The sequence below is a fragment of the Podarcis muralis genome, chromosome 15 (assembly GCF_964188315.1).
Source record: "Podarcis muralis chromosome 15, rPodMur119.hap1.1, whole genome shotgun sequence".
NCBI lineage: Eukaryota > Metazoa > Chordata > Lepidosauria > Squamata > Lacertidae > Podarcis > Podarcis muralis.
Window position 1 is genome coordinate 20787439 of NC_135669.1, and position 25275 is coordinate 20812713.

General features: G+C 47.0%; 1 protein-coding gene and 1 long non-coding RNA gene across 2 annotated transcripts; one reads left to right on the forward strand and one right to left on the reverse strand.

Annotated features, from left to right (window-relative positions):
- The first annotated feature begins 132 nt into the window (after positions 1 to 132).
- LOC114585947 (inactive serine protease PAMR1-like) lies at positions 133 to 8846 on the forward strand. The gene is made up of 5 exons (XM_077919820.1): positions 133 to 2261; positions 3932 to 4144; positions 6745 to 6912; positions 7434 to 7637; positions 8778 to 8846. The coding sequence occupies exons 1-5, from the start codon at positions 2168 to 2170 to the stop codon at positions 8789 to 8791; spliced, it is 693 nt and encodes a 230-aa protein (XP_077775946.1). The 5' UTR covers positions 133 to 2167; the 3' UTR covers positions 8792 to 8846.
- A 4068-nt stretch (positions 8847 to 12914) lies between these two features.
- LOC144325643 (uncharacterized) lies at positions 12915 to 19312 on the reverse strand. The gene is made up of 2 exons (XR_013390839.1): positions 18370 to 19312; positions 12915 to 14848 (listed from the first exon to the last, which is right to left on the reverse strand). It is a non-coding gene; the product is annotated as an uncharacterized LOC144325643 (long non-coding RNA).
- Between the last annotated feature and the right edge of the window lie 5963 nt (positions 19313 to 25275).

The window sequence follows — 25275 nt, forward strand, 5'->3', positions numbered from 1 at the left end:
GGATCCCTCTTGCTGTTCTGGCTTCTGGGATAGCTGCGCAGCCTGCATTCGCTCCATAAGACGCACACACATTTCCCCTTACTTTTTAGGAGGGAAAAAGTGAGTCTTATAGAGCAAAAAATACGGTAAAACATAACATTAAAAACAGTTTAAAACAAGTGGCCGTATTGCAGCCAGGAATAAGTTTCTGCTCCAATAGGGATGGCTTCTCTAAAAGTGGGGTATGGGGAGGTTGCCTTCCTCTGCTGCATGCAACTGGGTTCACTTCCTGTCTCATCTGGATTCATTTTCTCTGCCAACACCTGCCATGGTGTCACCTGGTCAGGGGTCCACAAATTTTGGCTGGGTTCAGTAGCCAACCATTTTTGTTGTAGCTACCAGACTCCTCCACACAGAGTGATTGTGTGACAAATGGCAACTTGCCTCTGGCATTGGACTGGCAGCAGCAAGACTTGCCCTCGCTCCTCTGACTCAGCATGAGGTCAAAGACAAATTCCTGCTCATCTCTCCCTTCCTGCAGGACCAAGCAGCTGCCAGCCTCAAAGATCTACCCACTCCTGACAACCCTGTTGCTGCCTATTGTATCTATACTTTGTGGCCTGGATTATTTCTTTGTTGAGGGGGGAGAGGCAGGCTCCTGCCTTGTAAAAGGGGTCCCAAAGTGCTGGCAGGTGATTTTCCACTACCCCTGAGATACCTATAGGATGACTCCAGAGATCCTCTAGGCAGGGGTGGGGAACCTCTGATTTGGTGCAAGTACGGTGCTCCAGGCCTGGGGACTCTGCTCAGGCCATGCCTGCCACAGACCTGGCCCTCTGTGCTTTTGCCTGACTGGAATATGTCCTTGACCTGTGATGAAACCTATTGCTTGCCTGGATGGAGGATGACAGATGTGTGCACACGAATCTGACACTTGTGTGGTTGAAACACAGCTGGCTGCGCAAAGGCAAGAGTCTTATCTGTTGCTTTTGCCTTGGGCCACACCCATCATTGGTGCTGACCCCACCCACTGATGCCTCTGGGAGGTTTCCCAAGGGGGGAAGTGGTTCACTGGACTAAAACGGTCCCTCTGCTTTAGCCTCATGATGGGTACCTGAAGCCTGGTAAAGAAAGGGCTGGAAATTTGTAAAATGTATTTTGCATCTGCTTGCTATTCTCCCTCAGCCTTAATCTGGGATATATCTTGAACAGCTGGTTCTATTTGCTGCACATTCCCAGTACAGGCTCTTAATCCAGGGCTTGGCATTCTAGGTTTTGTCCCAGGAAACTCTGTACCATGGTTCCTACAATATAACTCGCATTTGGAAAGTTGACTCTCTCTCTCCCTCCCTTCGCCTTAAGATTGTCACCTGGAAATGGCAGACTGGGACAGCTATCTGGCACAGAATTTACGGTACATGCTTTCCCGGGTTCCCCCTTTTAAAAACGGTCCATTACACACACAGAGAGAGAGACACACACAGCCAATATCCTTAGGAGACCCTCCTGTAATCTCCTTACCCATCCCTTTACGGAGCTTGTCTTGCAAAGAAGCTGCCTTCTGTTCCAGAGGTTATCCCAGGTTGCTTTCTTTGAAATGCTCTCTCTCTGTAGTGTCTTGTGACATTTTCACATGCAACAGCCCTGTAAGGTAGGTTTAAGGCAGCTGATAGGACATGATTTGCTCAAAAGCCACCCAGTGCTAGGTCTCCATCCCCCAAATTCTATCCAGTGTGTCTCACCATTCTCTGTGGTCCCCAAACCTTTCCCACTTCCCCGCACGAACTACTTGAAAATGGCTGGTTTAGGAAAGCATCTATGTTTGGTGCTCCTGTGTGAGATTCCAGGACTTGTGGTATAAGGTTTTTGGAAGAGAGAGGAAAAAATAATCGCTCTTGCTGCTGTGGGATTATCTGTGGCATGGAGAGGCGGGGAGGGTTTGTGGAGGGATTAATGGAAGCTTCCCAACCTCCCCCTGTGCTGCACAGTATCTTGGGGAAAAAGAAGCGAAGGCGATTTTCTCTGCAGTTTGAATGGATCTGGGCTGCTGCAAGGCCCTCTGGCGATCAGTTCAACTTTGCCATGCCCATGAGGGCAGGTGAAAAAACTTATTCCCCAAATTCCACCTCTCCCTTTGAAGCCACTGAAAAGCTGTCCCCTGGCGGGGTGCCAGCCCTGCTATACCACCATGGCGCTGATAATTCTCTTCTTCCTCCTTTCCTTCTGCGAGTTCCTCTCGGGCAAGGAGTTGGAAGGTAAGTCACAGGGAACCAAGGTACAAGGTAAGGGCTGAGCGTCCTCCTTCTTGGTATTGGAAGCTTCATCCATGCTAAAGTAGCTCTTGGGGTTAAGAGGCACTGATTTCTGGGTCAGCGGCTGCAGAAGGAGTGGTGAGTCTTACAAGTCAGTTGCACAAATAAAGTTTCCAACTCATGGTACATAGTTAAATGATCCAGGTAGCCCCTGGTTTATATTTTACTCTGCCAGAAACTAGTTGGCTGCCCTTAGACAAACTACAATCTATCTGAGCCTCAGTTACACATCTGTAAAATGGGGGGAAGAATACTGACCTTTTAATTGTAGTTCAAGGGAAAGATGATGATAAAAGTTTACACACACAAAATCCTACTATATAGCAAATTTTTAAAAAGAAGACAAAATACTGACGCTTTTATAGGGTGGCTAAGTTCGCAGTCTTATCTGATTACTTGGGAGCAAGCCTCATTGAACTCTGGGACATGGATAGGCTTGTCCTATAAAAAAGGATTATCAAGGTAATAACTTGTATGCTCTGCATGTTTTGATGCTAAAAGCCATTGTTGTTTATTGTGCTGTGTAATTCCAGGAACTTAAACTAAGATTAAATAGTTCACAAGTTTGAAATCTGAAAATTTTTAAACTTTAAATTTTTCTGTTGTCAAGTGTAAATCTTGAGAGATTTTTTCTTTCTTTTTAAAGACCTCTTGGCCAAACTTCAAGGCAGCCTTCTTAAATCTAGTGTCCTCCAGGTGTTTTGGGCTACAATTCCCATCAGCCTCTGCCAGCATTGTTGTGAGACACTTTGCAGACTCTGAAGTAGGAAAGTAGCAAACTCCCATTTAAACAGATAAATAAATGAAATGTTATGACACTAAATAAAAAATTTCCTTCCAGTAGCACCTTAGAGACCTAAGGTCTCTAAGTTTGTTATTGGTATGAGCTTTTGTGTGCATGCACACTTCTTCAGACACTGACACTTAATAAGTATGTACACTACCTAGTTTTATTTCTGTCACTTAAATGCTGGGGTTTACTAAATATTGTAACGTCTTCATTCAGTTATACCAATCTGGCTGACAGAAAGAGGCCACGATCCTAACCTCACTTACCTAGGAGTCAGCTCCATTGCATTCAGTAGGATTTCCTTCTGAATAGACATGGTTGGGGCTACAGCTTAGAGCTCTGCATTTCATAAATGGATATAACAATCACAGTCATACCTCGGGTTACAGACGCTTCAGGTTGCGTTTTTTCGGGTTACGGACCGCCAAAACATGGAAGAACAGGTTACTTCCGGGTTTCGGGGGTCGCAGATGCGCTAAATTGTGCTTTGTGCATGTGCATAAGCACCGAATCGCAACTCGCGCGTGCGCAGACACCCACTGCGGTTTGCAAACGTGCATCCCACACAGATCACGTTTGCAACCCAAGTGTCCACTGTACAGTGGTACCTCGGGTTACATACGCTTCATGTTACATACGCTTCAGGTTACAGACTCCGCTAACCCAGAAATAGTGCTTCAGGTTAAGAACTTTGCTTCAGGATGAGAACAGAAATCGTGCTCCGGTGGCACAGCGGCAACAGGAGGCCCCATTAGCTAAAGTGGTGCTTCAGGTTAAGAACAGTTTCAGGTTAAGTACGGACCTCTGGAATGAATTAAGTACTTAACCTGAGGTACCACTGTACTATAATTTATTTTTAGGATAGAACAAATTATTACACTTTGGGTGGTTGTTGTTCTTTTTAAAAAAAAAAATCATCTTTTTCCAGAAAACGCGGACACTTACTGGTCTGGAACTGCCCCCATCTGCATGGGAGGCTGTAAAGGAAAGCACAAAGAACTGAAGAAAAGCACGTGTGGGAATGGAAGCTGCTGTTGGTTGGGGTACAAATCATTTTGCCGGGGTATGTGCAAATCCAGAATACATAGATTCAAATCCCAATTAGGCTGCAAGCTGCAACCGGCGCTGTAGTGGTCTAGGGTCATGAGAGGTCAAAGGCCATTACTAATTCTGCCACAGGGTCCCTGCTGCCAATATCCTGAAAGGGGAGGGGGTTTTTTTAGCCACTGAGAATGATTCTTCTCATCCTTGATGCTGATTGGAACCAATCAGAGTGAAAGGAGGTGCGTCAGACATTGGGGATTGGCTCCTAGGGTCAGTCTGGAGAAGGCGCTTGTATGTTCCAGAGCATAGGCGCCAACTGTATGGGGCCCTGGTCTCTTTGTCCCCCCGATAAAATATTTGGGGGGGTCACCCTCCATATTTTCTGCAAGTTGGGGGGAAGTGGGGGCAGGGGGAACACACATTTAGGAGCACCCAAGTGCTGAAAAGAGAATGGTGCAATGGAACATCATGGAAAACAAAATTTAAGTCACTTTAAAATAAGATGTTGGAGCACTCAAATTCATTTGCCCACGTAGGTGCATAGAAATCTAGCTGAAAGGCAACACATCGGAGATCTGAACTGATTGTTGCATTGCATCTCTAGTTGTTGTTGTATAAGTCTAAGATTATTGTATAATTATAAGATTATACAACCTTCTAAGATCATACAATAATTTTTGGGAGTGTGTGGGTCATGAAAGGACCCTGTCCTTCTGAATTTGCCATGGCATTACTGGATGCAACTAACTCCCCCCCCCCCCCCCCAATGTAGAAATATCATTTGTTGCTGATGAGGAATATGGGGTTGTGGTTTTTTTAGGGTTTTTATTTTAGGGGGGGGGGAATCATTAATAATTTAGCACACGAACATACTGCAATCACATGTCATCACCGCTCTTGGAAATGATTGTGTTGTTAATGAGGGCAAAACAGAATGGAGATTGTAAAGCGTTTAGCTAATCGTATAGTAGTAACTGGGAGGGGAAAGGGGCGACGTGGAGGATTTAAAGGGGATTAAACTTCTCCTTTTTAAAAAGGATTACTCAGGTTCGCGGTGGAGGAGAGGCTGATCAGGCAAACTGTCATCCTAGTTAAACAGAACTTCCATGTGACTAGATAGTCTACCTTGATATACAGGTGGGACAAACTCGAGGGAAAGACACTCCCTGGTGCTGAAGCTCCCAGAGACATCTGGTTGGCCTTGGTTGGGAGCAGAATGCTAGACCAGGTGGACCTTTGCTCTGATTCAGTGGCACAATACTTCAACAGTATGCTGGCCTGGGATTGGAAGCAGGCCCCAATGTTTGGGGTGGAGGTGTGCTTTGGGGGGAACATGAACTGAAAATGGAATGAGGCCAACAGAAATTCAGACGCCGAGGATTATGTAAGAGTTTCAGCACCAGAAACCAGCAAAATCACATTTTTTTCTGCATTATGATTTGCTCTCATGATGGCATCCAGGGAGTTATAATCCTACTAATAATAATTTATTATTTATACCCCGCCCATCTGGCTGGCTTTCCCCAGCCACTCTGGGCGGCTTCCAACAGAACACTAAAATACAATAACTTATTAAACATTAAAAGCTTCTCTAAACAGGGCTGCCTTCAGATGTCTTCTAAAAGTTTGGTAGTTATTTTTCTCTTTGACATCTGGTGGGAGGGTGTTCCACAGGGTGGGTGCCACTACCGAGAAGGCCCTCTGCCTGGTTCCCTGTAACTTGGCTTCTCGCAGCAAGGGAACTGCCAGAAGGCCCTCAGCGCTGGACCTCAGTGTCCAGACAGAACGATGGAGGTGGAGACGCTCCTTCAGGTATACTGGACCGAGGCCATTTAGGGCTTTAAAGGTCAGCACCAACACTTTGAATCTAGAAAACTTGCCCATTTTCGAAACACCCTTGGCCCCGTTCACTGCCACAAGTACCAACACTTTGAATTGTGCTCGGAAACGTACTGGGAGCCAGTGTAGGTCTTTCAAGACCGGTGTTATGTGGTCTTGGCGGCCGCTCCCAGTCACCAGTCTAGCTGCCGCATTCTGGATTAGTTGTAGTTTCCTGGTCACCTTCAAAGGTAGCCCCACATAGAGCGCATTGCAGTAGTCCAAGCGAGAGATAACTAGAGCATGCACCACTCTGGCAAGACAGTCCGCGGGCAGGTAGGGTCTCAGCCTGCATACCAGATGGAGCTGATAAGCAGCTGCCCTGGACACAGAATTGACCTGCGCCTGCATGGACAGCTGTGAGTCCAAAATGACTCCCAGGCTGCACACCTGGTCCTTCAGGGGCACAGTTACCCCATTCAGGTCCAGGGAGTCCTCCACCCCCACCCCACCCAACCCCCAAAAACAGTACTTCTGTCTTGTCAGGATTCAACCTCAATCTGTTAGCCGCCATCCATCCTCCAACCGTCCTGCCAGCATTACACTGCTGTGCAAAAGTGTCCCTCTCAAAGGTGAAAGGAGGAAACATAGCTGAACGGCCAGTCAAGCAGAATGGCGTGCAGACGGTCCATTATAAACCCACTGCTAAAGCACAATTATTGCGTCAACGGCATGTTGCGGAACACAGTTGCCACAACTCAACCACCTGGAGGGTCCGTGTGTGTCTTTTTTCTTTCTCAGTAAACTGTGGACGACCAGAAACAGAGTTCAATTCGGTGGTCTATGGGAACGACTGGTGGGTCGGGTCAGTGGTCCGCTACAGCTGCCGGCCCGGGTACCTGCTGATGGGGGATCCTGCTAGCGCCTGCCAATCGAGTGGCCGCTGGACCCCCAAACCTACTTGCCTCAGTAAGTATAACTGTGTGCCTTCCATGCGTATATCCAGAGCTTTTTTTTCCAGTGGGAACTTGCTGCAACTCAGTTCCAGCGCCTCTCAGGTAGGCACCATTGCCAATCTTTCTCTTTTTTAAAACAGTTTTTATTTATACTTTTCATGTTAATACATTCAATTAGTTTTACAATCAATATAACATTTCAAAATTTGACTTCCTCCCCCCTCTTTTTGCTGTTCCTTAAATTTATTTTAAATATCTTCTGCACATCCAAATTCATTTAACTTGCTCATTTAATTATCTACTATAGATATACACTGTAAATATATACTGGAGGTTATTACAATAATCCTGCCAATGTTCTTATCTGTTTACAGTTTATTTGTAAATATTCAATAAACCATTTCCATTCTTCCATTAAAAAATTTGTTATCTTGATTTCTTATTTTTCCGGTAAGTTTCGCCATTTCTGCATATTCTTGAACGAGTCATTCTGGTGTCATGCCTGCTTTTATTGCTTTCTGTCTTTCTGCGAAGGGATCTGCCTCCGGGGTCGGATTGAGATAAACGAGCGGGACATCGATGGGAGCTGCTCTTCCACTTGTCCCCATAAGGTGTACCCAGGGGCCTTTCTTAATCATGGCTGCATCAAGATCTCCTCCTGCGTCACTAAGCAATCTGGCTGGACCCGATGGTTCTCTCGCTGTGACTTTTGTGAGTGCGATTGCTACGTCCCCTGCGGTGAGTACACACCCTCCGAAGTGCCCTTATTTTCGAGGGACACTCCTGGATTTACAGAAGCTGTCTCTGTTTCTGATTTCATCCCAGAATGTCTCGCTTTTCCTTAGGATGTCCCTATTTTCATTGGAGAAATTTTGGAGGGGGTGATGGCATCTGATTGGCTGGTGTGGGAAGCAGGATGCTGGGTTAGATGGAACTTTGCTCTGATCCTGCCAGGGTACTTAGGATATTAGAGGTAAAACACAGGTGGCACTGTGGTCTGAACCACTGAGCCTCTTGGGCTTGCTGATTGGAAGGTTGGCAGTTCAAATCCCCACAACGGAGTGAGCTCCTGTTGCTCTGCCCCAGCTCCTGCCAACCTAGCAGTTTGAAAGCACGCCAGTGTAGGTAGATAAATAGGTACCGCTGTGACAGGAAGGTAAACGGCGTTTCTGTGCGCTCTGGCTTCCGTCACGGTGTTCTGTTGCAGTTTAGTCATGCTGGCCACATGACTCGGAAAGCTGTCTGTGGATAAACGCCAGCTCCCTTGGCCTGAAACGAAATGAGCGCCACAACCCCATAGTCGCCTTTGACTGGACTTAACCATCCAGGGGTCCTTTACCTTTACCTTTACTTAGGATACTCTCAGTTTCTGGTCTTACCATTAGACAGAGTCAAACAACTCCCTCAGGTGGGGGATAAGGATAGGGAACAGCTGTCTCTGGTATGTAGCCTGCTCTGTGCCCCATAAGACAGCCTTGTTTCCTCAAGGTGAGGTGAAAAATATTGACTAGTGCTGAAGTAAGATTCAGCTATCAGTCTAGTTGGCTTTGAAGCATGGAGTCCAAGGGCTGCCATCTTGTCCTTTTTTTAAAACTCAGGCTGCCAAATATCTTGGGCTAGCCCCAGATGTTCTTAACCATCACACGGGCTTTCCAAGGAATCCTGGGAACTGAAGTTCTAGGAGGGCAATAGGAATCTCTCTCAGAAGAGTCTCCTCAGCAAAGTATGCTTTCCTAGCATCCTTTGGGGGGGAAAGTGATACAAAGCTGATATGAGGTTGTGGAGTAGATAGGGGCCCTGGTATTCACCACAGGGGGTCCCCAGTAGTTGTACTGGTGAGAACCCGAAGGCTACCACCCAATTTCTTCTCTTCCGCAGCTTCCTCAGGATAAAAAACCAACTGCTGCGGAGGGGCTGCTCTGCACACTGCAACACCTGACTTTTATGTAAGTTTCAGGCACCCTTCACACCTAGAGCTGTGACATTTAATCTATTTAACTTATTTTAATAATTGCTTAGGAATCTGTTTAAATCTACTTAAAATGTTAATAATTTTAACAATGGGCAGAGTGCCTTAGCAAGTCATTCGCCTCACACAGGAGGGAAGACCTCATCCAAGATGGCGTCTGCTGCAAGGGGGGAGGGGGGAGACGCCCTTGGCCCTCTCTGTGTTGTTGGACTCAAACTCCCATCAGGCCTTGCAACTGGCGTGAGCAATGGTGGGGAATGATGGGAGCTGGAGTCCAGCGACACTTGCAGGGCCACAGGTTCCCCATATGGTGGCTGCTTGCACATCCCCTAAAATAGAGAGCCAATGGTGGTGCAGTGGCTAGGGTGTTGGACTAGGACCTGGGAGACCAGGGTTCAGTTCCCTACTCAGCCATGAAGCTCACTGGGTGATCTTGGGCCAGTCACTACCTCTCAGCCCAACTGCGTCACGGGTTGTTGTGGGGATTAAATGAGGAATGGGAGAACTATGAGTTCCATGGAGGGAAAGGTGGGATATAAATGCAACAAACAAATAAATAAAATGTGCATGTGCTTATTTATATGTAAAAAAAAAAAATCAAAACGTTGAAAAAAGTTACTATAATTTGAAGTAAGAGATACAGTCTTCCCCACTACAATGAAAGAGATTGCAGTGAGGCGACCTGTGCCTGCTGAATGCAACTATTGATGGGCCACTGTCTGGTCTATTTCCCAACTTTGTCTTTTAAACCCAACTTGGACCAGAGAGCCCTTCAAACAGAGCAGGTAGGGGGAACCTGTGGCCTCCCAGAAGTTGCTGAACTACAACTCCCAGCATCACCCACCACAGACCAGGCTTGTGTCGGAATCTGCACTCGGTCAAGCTGATAAAGCTCATCTTCCGGAATCGCCCTCCTGACGAATAATTAACAACCTGAGCCTTTGATGAGGCCTCAGGCACATTCCATTCAGCAGAGAATCCAAAACAGCACGCAGAAGTGATGATATTTATGGCTACATGCTATGCTTTATTTCTTACTACGCAGGCAGCAAAGAAACATCCTCTCTCTATGAAAGCAGAGAGCAACTGAACAAAGGAACAGGAAAACAGTAACGTCACATCCGTCTCCCTTCTCCCGTGAGATTTCCAACAGCCTGGACTGTCTCTGGAATGTAAACAGAGCCTTGTGACTCTAAGCAGCTGCTCAGTGGCAAAACAGAAACTAACAGCTTGCTAGGGTTGATGGCAGCTGTAGTCCAGCAACATCTTGGGGGCTACAGGTTCCCCACTCCTGAAACAGAGGATGTCTCCACATAAAAGGCTGTCCTCTGTAAATCAGGACACACGTTTACCCAGATTCCCCATCCCTGCTACACAAGCACCATCGGAAATCTCTTATTTATTCAAAATGACTAATTCATTTGTATGCAGATTTCTATGACTGATGAATGCATTAATGTTAAGTTGTCTAATTAGCTAAGGTTTCCTTCATACGCCAATGGATAATCTTTCCTATTGATTTCAGCAGGTCTTAAGCAACCCTTGTTTTCTCGGGAATGTGGTTCACGGACGAAATAATCCCCGCTGAATTCATCTCCTCTTCCTAACCAGTTTCTGGAATGGCGACTGGAAAGTTTTTTACTTGTGTGCGAATAAACCTGTTGCAAAGAACGCATGCGTTCTGACTCTCCCTGTAAGCAGCCATTTTCTTTTAGGGTGGGGAGGTTCCCAGAGGACTGAAATCCTTAGTTGACAAGACACACAGGTTGGTGGCAGGACACCTGCTTGACATGCAGAAGTCTCCAGAACTGATTCCTGGCAAGGCTGGTTCAATACCACCTGGTAGCAGTGCTGAGAGAGAACCTCACTCTGAGACCTTGGAGCGCTGGCAAGTGGTGCTCTTTGAGACTGATGGAGTGGAAGGCAGGGACATACCCCTCCAATGTCCTGATTAAAATGGGACATCTCGGGGGGGGGGGGGCTGTGCTCTCATGTGAGAGCACAGTGCCCCAAAACTTGCAAAAGCACAGCCCTGAAAGTCACACTCTTTTTCAGGGCCGCAATCTCACAAGAGAGCACGGCACCCAAAAGCACATGCGAGCTTGGCCCCAGAAGATGTTTCCCAGTGTGTGTGTGTGTGTGTGTGTGTGTGTGTGTGTGTGTGTATCTGTTTTACAATTTCAAGTACTCATTTTACATCCTTAAGATATCAATGACCTCCCTTCTTCTCTTTCCATGGTTCATTTTACATACCTTAAATCCCTGCATATTTTACAAAAAACTATACTAATCAGTGGGGACGCGGGTGGCGCTGTGGGTAAAAGCCTCAGTGCCTAGGGCTTGTCGATCGAAAGGTCAGCGGTTCGAATCCCCGCGGCGGGGTGCGCTTCCGTTGTTCGGTCCCAGCGCCTGCCAACCTAGCAGTTCGAAAGCACCCCCAAGCGCAAGTAGATAAATAGGTACCGCTTTATAGCGGGAAGGTAAACGGCATTTCCGTGTGCGGCTCTGGCTTGCCAGAGCAGTGATGTCACGCTGGCCACGTGACCCGGAAGTGTCTCTGGACAGCGCTGGCCCCCGGCCTCTTGAGTGAGATGGGCGCACAACCCTAGAGTCTGGCAAGACTGGCCTGTACAGGCAGGGGTACCTTTACCTTTACCTTTATACTAATCAGTATTCCATTATTGCACCCATCAAAACTTATTTACACTGATGAATTTATCTTAATGCTGCCAGCGCTTTCACACAATTATTTCCCATATACCCATGTACCTTGGGTTACAACCATAATCCATTCCGGAGGTCCAGTTGTGAACCAAAACATGTTGTAACCCAAGGCGTGCTTTCGCCAATGGGGCCTACCAAAAAAATTGGTTGTAATCCAAAAAAAAAAAAAAAGGGATACGCACTTCCAGGTTTGATGTGGTTGTAATCCAATAGGGTTGTAATCCAAAGCGATTGCAAACCAAGGTACAGTGTATTCAATAAACGTTTTCCAATCTCCTTTAAACGTATGTTCTTCTTTTTCTCTTATTCTGTATGTTAAGTCTGCAAGCTGCACATATTCTGTCAATTTAAGTTGCCATTCTTCTTTGGTTGAGACCTCACTCGTTTTACATTTTTGGGTTAACAACACGCATCCTAGTTTTCTGCTGGGACATATTGAAGGATATGCATGGAGGCCAACACTAGGTGGAGCCAGAGAGTCAATGACTGGGGGAGCTAAGTAAGTCTAGTTTTGTCCCCCATCTTCCTCCTCTCTGGTGAGTTCTACAAGGGCAACACTGAGGAGAATGAAGCTGACAAGAAATGCCATTTCCTGGATTAGTTGTAAATAGGAAAGCAGATGGGTATTTAGAGGGAGGGACTCCTGGATGAGGGCAGACTGTGGTTGGTGGATTAGTGTTCCATTTTGCCCTAAAGGCCTTCATTGTCTTGGAGTTCAATATCTACTGGGGAGGGAAATAAAGGGGCCAGCAGGCATGTGGGTCCATACAGGACAGCTTTATGGGGTCTCTTTGTTCCTCTGGTTCTTTCTCTCTCTCTCTCTCTCTCTTTTATTATACAATTTATTAATACAATTTATTAATGGGTTTTACAACCCAAATAAAAAAATCACAATCAAAATCATACATCTTAATTGACTTCCCTCCCTCTCTCCCTCCTGGTTCCATTTTTTTATACTTATTTATGCACGTCCAGAGAATCTTATACTCTTACCTATTCAATTTAAAAACCTTATACATATTACTACAGGTGACCTTTAAAAGTTCAACTAATGTAGAAACCAATACACAAAGCTTGCTGTTTATGCCTGAACATTTCTCCCTTTTTTTTAAGGAAGGGGGGGGGGAGAAAAGAAATTGTCTGGTGTGTCCAGTATAGTTCATTAGTTTGTTTTGCCAATCTCCTTCGTCTTCTTTGGCGGTGGCTTCTTCCTTCTATAGGGATGGACTTGTCTTGGCCTTGAAGCCTTATTTACCTAGGGATCCATCAGCCACGCCATCCCCGGACCTTGGAGGGAACAAAAGTACCAGGAAAGCAAAATCTTCTTTGGAGAAAAAGAGTTTATTAAAATCTGTCCACAGAAACATTCTGTACACAGAGACAACCAGTTGGATAGCTCCTGAAAATACACTGGCTGTAAAGAAATACGCATCTACAGACTTCTTATACTCTTCTGAACACTCTCCCCCCTCCCATACCTTCTCAAATTATTCCCTTACATAGCACATCTATATTGCTTGCTAAACACATTTTATTGCTTGCTAAACATTCCTGTCTTTATGCTAGCTAAGCAATCTCTCCTCTCTCCTTCGTACACGTGTCTTTCCTCATCTTTGCATTAGTAAGCATAAGGCAGGAAAAGGGGGGCCTCTTTAACAGGCCTGGTTTAAATCTGCAGACAGCAGCTAACAGGGTAGGAAATGAACTTTTGACCTGCCAGCCAAATTTAGTAGGTCTGGTTAGTTACTGCTAACAGCAGCGGTTTCTTGCTAGCTGACTAGGCAGGAAACGACCTCCTGACCTGTCTGATTAGAAATAGCAAGCAACTGCTGTCTTTGCTAACTGTCTGGCCGAAATTTGCAGAAGTAAGATTAGCTCAGAGATTTACTTAGGAATTTACTGCAGATAGTACAGAGCTTAGAAAATATTGAGAGAAACCTTTCCCATCTCCCTTTACTCCCTCCTCTTCTTTTGAACAATCTATTACTTAGATTCGTTCTGGGGTAGGGGTTTATATTTTCTCATTACAGCAGTCACGTGAGGTCCCATCATGCGAGACATCATCTTTCCCACCATATTCTGCAAGCATTGCATCAAGCAGGGTATACAGAAGCAGAAAAGCAATAGAAGCATTATTGGGCCTATCACCATAGTAAATATCCTCCCCATCCATCCACCTGGGAAGATGCCGTCCAACCAAGACATATCCCAGCCCTCCCAGGTTTGTACAGGGACATGTGCCACCTTTTCAATGCTAGCCGCCAGATCACGGATAGCCTTGCCATGGACTGAAATGTTGAAACAACATGCTCCATTTCAGCCATTTGTAACCACCTTTTTTAGGGGTTATGGGCACCCCACTCAGTCATCAAATGGGAAATGTCGGCAAGGGAAGTCGGGGGACTTTTACCTTCCTGTGCCAATACACATGTGGGCTCTCCAACTAAAAAGAAAAGGAGAATCATCAAAGGTATAGATGGATTACGTTTCCTCCCACAAATATGATACCGTTCATGCCAACAAAAATACAGGAGCATCCAAACAAGCAGGCCGGTACATATCACTCCTACCCACCATCCCCAATATCTCCATGGTTCCTCCCACCAATATTCAGTCATGGTGGGTATCGTGTCAGTCACTCAAGGGTATGTGTGTAACTACCTCTAAGGCCCACTGGGTGTATGGTACTTCGATGAGTGGGAGAAAGAGAAGCACCTCCTGGAGGGGGGTTTGGTGAGAAATAAAAAGCAACACACCCACAAGAATAGACTGCTGCTAAAACTCTAGCCTGGTGAGGAGTCAAATGCCCAATGGGGTGGTCCCCTTCCCAAATTATTGTAAGTCTCGCTCTGTCCCTATATTGTGGTAGGATATTCTCAGGTGGGTGAGTTCGTAGAACAGGTACGTTGGGAGCGCTGCCCGCGGGCGCCCCTCCCATCCAATTCTCCAGCTGTGCGTAGAGATATCAGTTTCCGGTGTGATATCAGCAGAGCGGTCGTCAGCGGAGGGTCTGGAGATGGTCAGCCGAAGGGGTTAATCAGGATTTAACTGCACAGTCCAATCTGTAGTGGTCACTCTGGTGTGGTGGACCCAAGGGGTGATGCCGGCAAATTTCACGGCGGTGGGTGTGGAGAGCAGGACGGTATAAGGTTCCAGCACGGTTGTAGCTGCGTCCGTGCCTAATCGTTTACCCACACTTCATCACCTGGCTCGAACTGATGCAGCCAACACACAGGGGTTGCGAGCCTGGGTCCACCTGTCGAGACAAAAGAAAACTCGGAAGAATATCTGGACTTAATTATTCAATTGCATATCCTGGCTAGCATATGGAGTTAACATTCTAACATATGGGACCGGTCTCCCAAACATAACTTCAAAGGGTGACAAATGGGTCCGTTTTGACGGGAGACTGCGGACCCTGAGTAATGCCAAGGGCAACATGGTCACCCAATTAGACCTGGTCTCCTGTGTCAGCTTGGACAGCTGATTCTTTAGAGTCCTGTTCATTCTCTCTACCTTTCCAGAACTCTGGGGTCTATAAGCAGTATGCAGCTTCCAGTTGATCTGGAGCGCTTTTGCCAGTCCCTGTAGGACCGCATGAACAAATGCTGGTCCATTGTCAGATCCTATGGACCTTGGCAATCCATAGCGAGGGATGATTTCCCTAAGCAGGCACCTGGTTACTTCAAATGCCTTTTCAGTCTTTGTTGGCCATGCTTCGGCCCTCCGGTGTAGGTGCACACTGCCACCAGCAGGTAGCGGTGTAGTCCACAACGGGGTAATTCAGTAAAGTCCACGACAAGATCTTCCATAGGTGCAGTTCCACTATGCTGAATCCCTGGGGGGGGCAGTGGTCCGGCTCTGGGATTATTCTTTTGACACAGCAGGCATTTCCTGGAAATCTGGGCTGCCAGTTGATAGAGGTGGGCCATGTAGAAGCACTTCTCCAGCTGCTTGGTTGTAGCATCTGGTCCTATGTGGGTTGAATCATGGTATCTCTGAGTAACCTGCCGAGAAAGGACTCTGGAATCCATATCCTGTCATCAGGGGTAAGGTACCATCCTTCTTTGGACAATGTCAGCTCCTGAGCGTCTGCAGTGTCCCTTTCCTGCTTCGTATAAGCTGGCTTGTCAGTGGTGCTTAAAATCTCTTCTGGGACCAGTGCTCCAATAACCGAGGCGGGGGCCAGTTCCCGGGCTGCTTCTTTGGCCACTCTGTCTGCCAATCGGTTTCCTCTGGCCACTTCTCCTGGTCCAGTCTTGTGTCCATAACAATGGATAACTGCCACTGCCTCGGGTTCCCATACAGCATCCAGAAGGTTCAATAAGGCTTGTGGGTGGGCCACCTGGCTTCCTCTGGAGGTAAGCAAACCTCTTTCTTTCCATAAGGCTCCATGGGCATGTAAAGTCAGGAATGCATACTTAGAGTCTGTATAAATGTTTATCTTCTGTCCCTTTGCCAGGCTCAGGGCTCTGGTAAGCGCAGTTAGCTCTGCCAGCTGGGCCGATGTTCCAGGCGGGAGTGACTTTGCTTCGATCACCTGGTCTTCCAGGGCTACCACTGCATAGCCTGCTTTCCGGTGTCCAACCTCAATGAAGCTGCTTCCATCCATAAACCATAAAGGCCAGTGGGGGTTTGCCTCGTCCTTTAGGTCAGGTCTACTAGAGTACACCTCATCCATTACTTCAATGCAGTCATGCGTGGGCTCCTCACCTACTCCTACCGGTAATAGGGCAGCTGGGTTGAGGGCTGTGGTGACTTGGAATTTTTAACGCGGATGTAGTAGTAGCATCTGACATTTCCTCATTCTAGCCTAGGAGAGGAAATAGGTGCCGTTCGACAGATGGCACGCTGACTCTTTCCTAAGCGGCCTCGCCCTCCTCTTCTTCTAACGGTGGACCTCCCGTCTTCAGGGCCATCAACTTCTTTGCCTGGTACTTCTTTTTCTTCTGGGTCTCTTTTCCCCTCTGATTATAAGTGGTTTGGGCTATTTTCTAACATCCATTTCAGGGTGTGGCCCATCTGGATTTTTCGGCAAATATCGGGCGCTGCCTGGGCTACAAAAGGCCGCTTTGAAAATTAGGGCGTTGGCAGCCTCATCTGGGTCCACAGGGGTACACTGGCGGTAGGCTTCCTTCAGCCTCTTTAAGTAGGCTCCAGGGGCCTCCTCTGTCCCTGGTACTATTTCTCTGGCCTTCACAAAGTTGGTGAGTTTTCTGGCTGCCCTCCTCATGCCATTTAAGACATTCTGGCGATAAGTGGTGAGGGTATTTTGCCCTTCAGTGATCTGATAATCCCAATTCGGTGTAGTTTCAGGATATCCTGTTGCAACAGCTTGATCTCCTGCCCCCTGCGCTCTCATGTGTGCTCGGGCTTCAGCATGAATTCGCCTAGCCTCTTCTGTAGTTAGCAGGGCATCCATCAAATATTACACATCATAAAAAGTGGGGTTGTATGTTTTAAAAAAAATTCCCTCAAACAGCTTAATGATTTTGGCAGGGTTTTCTTCAAATGAAGGGTTTTGGTTCTTCCAATTACAAACATCTGCACTAGAGAAGGGGACATGTTGAACTGTATGAGTTCTATTGGGCACCACCCCATTAGGTCCCGCGGGGGTCGGAGGGTCATACACTCTATGGAGAGGCATCACTCTGGCCGCGCCCTTCTCCTGTGCTTTATGTGCCCTATGGAGGGTCACTCTTTTCACTGCCTTCCCCACTCCTTCTGCCACTTTCTTCTCTGTTCCCCTATACATCCCGCTGTTTTTAACATATGGGGACTGACGTCCACTTCTCATAAAGTTCCACATACTTTCTCAAACGTTCTGCCTGTTCCTCTGTTCATATCTTTCCATCACTTGTCAACTTAATCAATCTTCCTACAAATGCCTCATCCTCATCATCCTCTTCTCGTTCCTCCCTTTCTCCATCTTCGCCCAGGTCTTAACAATGCATTGTCCACGGGATTGGGGCTGGGCCATCTGCTCCCTGTGGCGGGGGTGGTGCCAGGGCTGTTGCCAGGGCATAAGGCGGTGGGGGCATTAAAACTTTATCTTCTTCCCTCTCTGAATCCTGGAGGACTGGGGGGTTGTCCTCCTGTTTTCCTGACTGAGCAGATACTGCTGCCTGAGACTTTTTGGCAGCATGACTTCTGCCAGGAGGGGGGGGTTCTGTTCCACATTGGTCTTCCATGTGGAAATGTAGGGGATTTGATCAGGGTGGACATTCAAAATGTTCTGATATAATGGATTAATGGGTTGCAAATCAAGGGTCCCGGTGGACGGCCAATTTGTTATTTTGGGGTGGGCCAATCTAATTTACACAATGTCCTCATCCTCCCCTCTCATTAGCTTGAATCTCCAAAAGCATTTCAAAGGGGTACTTTTACTTTGGCCAGAACCCATTTCTTCCAGATCCTTCGCTACTATTCACAGTAAAAATTCTCTCACACAATAGACCTGCCAGAAAATGCACAACCCTGCAATCACCCAAGGGGAACGCTAAGCCCTGGCCCACACTTGACAGCAATTCAGTTACTAGAGTATCTTGACATGCAACATACAACATACAAAACACACCAATATAATTTCAACATGCAATACACAAAACACACCAAAATAATTTTCCCCTCTGTTCCCCTTTTACCCAACCTTACTGGCGGCATACTACTGCAATCGGCCAGTTCCCTTCCTGGTGGCCCTCTGCACAACCAGGTGAGGCTTGATCAGACCTCGCCCCCCTTTTCCTTGGGGGCCCACGCCCTTTCCCTTGGGCTTACCGTTTTCCGCTGCGGACCTGTCCCCTTGGCGCCGTCCTCTTTGTTTTTCTCCCTCAACAAGATGTCTCCACTGCAGGACAGTGTGGCCGGCTTCCCCCACGAAACAGGCGGGGTGCGCGCTGAAGCCTGCAAACGCTGCTGAGCTGTTCACCTTGGTTGAGCCTGGCCCTCTGGTCCGTATTGGGGAGAGAGCTGATCCCGGCACGAGCCCCCAAAGAAATGAAGCCTTATTTACCTAGGGATCCATCAGCCACACCATCCCCGGACCTTGGAGGGAACAAAAGTACCAGGAAAGCAAAATCTTCTTTGGAGAAAAAGAGTTTATTAAAATCTGTCCACAGAAACATTCTGTACACAGAGACAACCAGTTGGATAGCTCCTGAAAATACACTGGCTGTAAAGAAATACGCATCTACAGACTTCTTATACTCTTCTGAACACTCTCCCCCCTCCCATACCTTCTCAAATTATTCCCTTACATAGCACATCTATATTGCTTGCTAAACACATTTTATTGCTTGCTAAACATTCCTGTCTTTATGCTAGCTAAGCAATCTCTCCTCTCTCCTTCGTACACGTGTCTTTCCTCATCTTTGCATTAGTAAGCATAAGGCAGGAAAAGGGGGGCCTCTTTAACAGGCCTGGTTTAAATCTGCAGACAGCAGCTAACAGGGTAGGAAATGAACTTTTGACCTGCCAGCCAAATTTAGTAGGTCTGGTTAGTTACTGCTAACAGCAGCGGTTTCTTGCTAGCTGACTAGGCAGGAAACGACCTCCTGACCTGTCTGATTAGAAATAGCAAGCAACTGCTGTCTTTGCTAACTGTCTGGCCGAAATTTGCAGAAGTAAGATTAGCTCAGAGATTTACTTAGGAATTTACTGCAGATAGTATTCACAAAGTACAGAGCTTAGAAAATATTGAGAGAAACCTTTCCCATCTCCCTTTAGCCTGGTGTCCGTTCTCAGATGCAGGAACAAAGTCTTTTGCATGGTAAACCCATTATGTTCTGTACCTTCCAGGATCATTGCTTCAATTTTATTACCCAAAGTCATTTTCAACATTTTCTTCAAATCTTTATATATCACCTCCCAGGCTTCCTTAATAATTTTACATTGCCACCACATATGGTAGCCTCTCATACCCTTTCTGCTTCATCTCCATCACCGTCAAAGCTTCCCAGATCAATTCGCACAGGGTATCATTTTTATCTTGGGCCAAGTCATAGGCCTCCCATATCAGTTCACATGAGGTATCATTTTTGTTATAGACCAGGTTTCCTCAACCTCAGCCCTCCAGCTGTTTTTGGCCTACAACTCCCATGATCCCTAGCTAGCAGAACCAGTGGTCAGGGATGATGGGAATTGTAGTCTCAAAACATCTGGAGGGCCGAGGTCAAGGAAGCCTGTTATAGACCAATCTTCCTCTCCCTTGTATTTTCCTCAAACCTCGCACCTCAGACTTTCCTATTTTAAAAGTTTGTGCATTCACCTCTCTAAGTTGTCCGACAGCCTCTGACAGTAATTTAGTATTTTCCCAAACTTGAGTAGCTGCCTTAATCGCAGTTGAGTGCATAGGTCTCACCTTCTTCATTAAAAAGACTTGATAAACTTCTCAGCTTGCTTTAGCATCTCAAAGTGTCCCTGGCAAAAACAAAACAAAACCCTGCAATGTGGAAAATCTTCCTCCTCCTTCTATGTGTTCTGCATTGTATAATGATGCCTTTTCTCTCTGCCGCCAGCTGCCTGCAGTCTGGCTGGTGACAAGAGGGATCTGGGGAGGATGGGAGCAGATCCTCCTTCCAAGGTTAACCGGGAGAGAGAGAGAGGATAAAAGCAGAGGATGAAAGAGGGAGAAAACGCTGGGTTTTCAATGCAAATGTTCTCAGTGCAGCAGTGCTGCCCAGAGCTTCCCTTCCCTCCAAGAGAGAGCGGAGGCCCAGAGAGACGCACCAAGGACAGGTTAAGAATGCAAAGCCACGCAGCTTCCTCAAACTGCATTTTCTCTTCACCTCTCGACTTGCCCCAAATGCTGCAGACATGTCTTCCTTGCCTAAACAACTTCTTGGTGGGATGTGCTGCAGACTGACCAGGTCGTAAGGCAAAGGGCCTTAGGTGGGTGAGGAATTTTATGAAGCAGCTAAGAGGCAGGTGGGGGACGCGGGTGGCACTGTGGGTTAAACCACAGAGCCTAGGACTTGCCGATCAGAAGGTAGGCGGTTTGAATCCCCGTGACGGGGTGAGCTCCCGTTGCTCGGTCCCTGCTCCTGCCAACCTAGCAGTTCGAAAGCACACCAGTGCAAGTAGATAAATAGGTACCGCTCCGGCGTGAAGGTAAACGGCGTTTCTGTGCGCTGCTCTGGTTCGCCAGAAGCTGGCCACATGACCCGGAAGCTGTACGCCGGCTCCCTTGGCCAGTAAAGCGAGATGAGCACTGCAACCCCAGAGTCGGCCACGACTGGACCTAATGGTCAGGGGTCCCTTTACCTTTTCCTTAAGAGGCAGGTGGACACCTCGAGTTGGAGGACCTTAACCCTGCCGAGAAAACACAGCCCTATAACCTGGCAGTCCTCCACTGCATGCTACTACAGTGGTACCTCGGGTTACATACGCTTCAGGTTACAGACTCCACTAACCCAGAAATAGTGCTTCAGGTTAAGAACTTTGCTTCAGGATGAGAACAGAAATCGTGCTCAGGCAGTGTGGCAGCAGCAGGAGGCCCCATTAGCTAAAGTGGTGCTTCAGGTTAAGAACAGTTTCAGGTTAAGAACGGACCTCCGGAACGAATTAAGTACTTAACCCGAGGTACCACTGTACTGATCCAGGGTTATCTCTGCCCATCCCCACACCTACATTTCCCAAAGTGCCCCCCCCCCAGGTCTTTCTAAGTGGCTAATGGATTTGGCAGAAATCAAATTGCAGTGGGGAGATCTATGCCACTGGGTAGCATTTCAGTTTTGGAGAAGAATTTAATGTTAAGATTTTCTTTAGACCCGGGATGTGTGTGTTAATGAACGGGCAGTAATTGAAGGGGGATTTAATTGATTTGGAATGGGATCCACTGGGAAATTAATTAGGGGTTAATGAATCAAAGAGGAACCGATTTGGAGTGATTCGGGAGTCGTGCAAATTAACTGAAGAATTTATCTGGGATGATCTGGATGAGAAATTAGTAGGCTTGTGGCTTTTGACACTTAAATTCTAAATTTTGCATCTATCCATAGAAATTGATATATGCACATTTTAACCTTTTAAACTTACCCAGCAGCGCCCCTGCCCAGGTCCTAAAAGCAGGCAGCTGGTTACATCCATACATATATCATTTTATTTGTAGGCCACCTTTGCATAGTTAACAAAACACTCCATGCTTACAACATGGGGAAAAACCCATAATTACAAATATAACAAAAGTAGTCACAAACAATAGATGAAACACATCAAAAAGTACACAGCCAAATGGAACAATTGCCACATAAATCACAATAGGATCTAAAAATAAAGATACAAAAATTTTTAATAATGCAGCACAGATTCCAAAGCTGAGCAGTATCTACAAATGATAACAAATAATAAATAATAATAATAAAATAAGAAAGTCACCCAACTCCTTCCTCTGTTTTTGTGGTTAAACTTAGGAAGAGTAATGGGGAAAGTGAAAAAAAAGCTTACATTTTAACTACTGTACTTTGTTTTCACGCAAGAAGCAAAATTAATTACCCACTGGATTCTCCCCTGTGAATAAACCACCAGAGACAAAGCTGGCAATAAGCAAACTCCCCATGGCTTCTCTCTCTCTCTCTCTCTCTCTCTTGGACATTCAATGCTTATTCCATCAGCGGCTTGGCTCCCGAAGGGGGAATTTTCATGAAGATACCTGGGAGGATTTTGTGCTGGCTTTTGAACAGGAAGAGGAAACAGTCTTCCTGCCTCTATGGGGGGGGGGGGGGATATAACCATAGCTGTCAACTTACAGATTTGAAAATAAGGGACCAGCAGCCTCGAAAATAAGGGATCAGCAGCCAAAATAAGGGATTTTCCAGGCATAGGTATATTCAACTTCTGAGCCCCTCCAAGCCAAAGGCAGAAAGCCCAGCCAGCAGCCAAACGAAGCCTCATCAATAAGGGACAGCAGCGGGACATGGCGCTGTGATAAGGGGCTGTCCCACCAAATAAGGGACGCTTGACAGCTATGGATATAACCAAAAGGAACAGAGTGGAGGGAAGCAAAGAAGATATGAAGGGGGGGATGAAACGATGCTTGTATGCTGCCCTTGCAAAAGCATGTCTAATGCTATGGTGCCATGGGAAGGGGTCACCTTTCCAAAGACCCCTATAAGACCCCAGAAGGCACTCATCCACATCCTGCCCCACTTTGTACAGTTGCCGCATGTTAAAGACATACTGTCCTGAATTGCATCCAAAACAGTGCTGGCCAGAAAGAGGGCAGGGGGTGCACAATGCCAACAGGGTTAGATTTGTAAAAATGCATCTACAGGCTCCTGCAGGTGACCTATTTCTGGAACATGCATCCTGATTTGTTTGCAGGTGCACCTTAAAGGTAAAGGGACCCCTGACCATTAGGTCCAGTCGTGACCGACTCTGGGGTTGCAGCACTCATCTCGCTTTATTGGCCGAGGGAGCCGGCGTACAGCTTCCGGGTCAAGTGGCCAGCATGACTAAGCCGCTTCTGGCGAACCAGAGCAGTGCACGGAAACACCGTTTACCTTCCCGCTGGAGTGGTACCTATTTATCTACTTGCCCTTTGACATGCTTTTGAACTGCTAGGTTGGCAGGAGCAGGGACCGAGCGATGGGAGCTCACCCCATCGTGGGGATTTGAACTGCCGACCTTTTGATCGGCAAGTCCTAGGATCTGTGGTTTAACCCACAACGCCACCCACGTCCCACCAGGTGCACCTTAGGTGGAGGTTAGATGATGCCCAGTCGTTATCGCGCATTCAGCCTGTATTCATCCTGATTTGTTTGCAGGAAGGTTCTACGTTTTCCAGTAAATAAATGGTTTATCTCACACTTTTCAACTGCAAAAACACCTGGTTCCTTTCTTTTTTAAGTGAATTTGTTGCACCGGGGCAACAGAGTGCTTTCAATCTGTTTGTACTGCACAAACCTCACGGTTCTGTTATGTGACTGAATTTCCCCTGCAAAATACAGGCAGTCTGGAGACAGATGCTATGAGTTCCAGATTGCCAGTACCTGTAGCTTGTTAAATCTCTGCTCTTGCCACAAGAGGGCGCATTCAAGCTAGGATGGAAATTGCCTTGTGGCAGTGAATGGGGCCAAGGGTGTTTCGAAAATGGGCAAGTTTTCTAGATTCAAAGTGTTGGTGCTGACCTTTAAAGCCCTAAACGGCCTCGGTCCAGTATACCTGAAGGAGCGTCTCCACCTCCATCGTTCTGCCCGGACACTGAGATCCAGCGCCGAGGGCCTTCTGGTGGTTCCCTCACTGCAGGAAGCCAAGTTACAGGGAAGCAGGCAGAGGGCCTTCTCGGTAGTGGCACCCACCCTGTGGAACGCCCTCCCACCATATGTCAAAGAGAACAACAACTACCAGACTTTTAGAAGACATCTGAAGGCAGCCCTGTTTAGGGAAGCTTCTAATGTTTGATGCATTACTGTATTTTAATATTTTGTTGGAAGCCGCCCAGAGTGGCTGGGGAAGCCCAGCCAGATGGGCAGGGTATAAATAATACATTATTATTATTATTATTATTATTATTATTATTATTATTATTATGTCCCTCATGAAGCACCATTCTAGGGCTGGCTTTCCCTTCTCTGCTGCTCAGAATGCCTTCTTCACAGGCAGGAGGTTGCAATCCCTGGCATTTCCCGCCAGAACAGTGGCAACAGGAAATCTATGGCCCTTCAGGTATTGTTGGACTACGACTCCCATCAGTCCTGATTGCTGGCTTGGGCTGGTCTGAGCCACATCTCATATCTGGAGGGTCATAGGTTTCCCACCTGTGAAGTAGAAAAATCAGCCCATGGGGGATGGCAAAGACCCTTCTGAGGCCAGTGGTGGCTGGTGCTCATTGGGCTTATTGGGGTGGAAGGCAGGAAGCTGACAGTAGGTGGAGCCAAAGTTCGGAGGTGGTTTTAAGGTAGCGCGACGGGTGCAATCACACTGGGTGCCGCACTGCAGAATGCTGTAGAATGGAGTACAAGAGGTGGGATGGGGTGGGGAGGGGTGCAAAAACAATTTGAGAGCCCAAAGTCTGCCACTGCAGAGTTAATGACAGACAAGAGACAGCGAATGACAGGCAGAGCCAACTCATTCTAGGCCACATAAAGCACTATGATGGCCGATTAGCTCAGTTGGTTAGAGCATGGTGCTGATAACACAAAAGCCACAGATTTGATCCCTGTATGGGTGCATATTTCTCAAGGACTGGGCAGAGGAGGAATGGTGGAGATCGCCTCCCCATCCTGACCCTTCCAGGGAGAAGAAAGAGGAAGACAGTATAGATTTACAACAGGGGTTTGAGGGAAGTCACAGCTCAGAGACAAATGAGGGGGAAAGTTGGGAAATCATGGGAGAGCCAGAACAACACCTGGCTGACACATTGTCGTTAGAAAGCATTCCAGACCCTCCATCTCCCAGAACCCGGCGAGCCTTAAAAGTAGGAGAGCAAAGAGCTCAAAGACAGAGGGCACGTAGCAGCACCGGTAGAAGTGACAAATGAGGAGGTGAGAGAGACGGGAGGTGGAGATTAACTTGGGACAACACCATTATCCAAGAAGCTGGGTTCTATAGCCTCTCTCTGTAAAATCTGAAATAAAAAAGGACTGTAAGAAACTTCCCTTGTGTTTATACTTTCCTGGACAACCAACCAGGAGCTGCTGACAGCATCCTGACAATATTCCTGCATTGCAGGGGGTTGAACGAGAA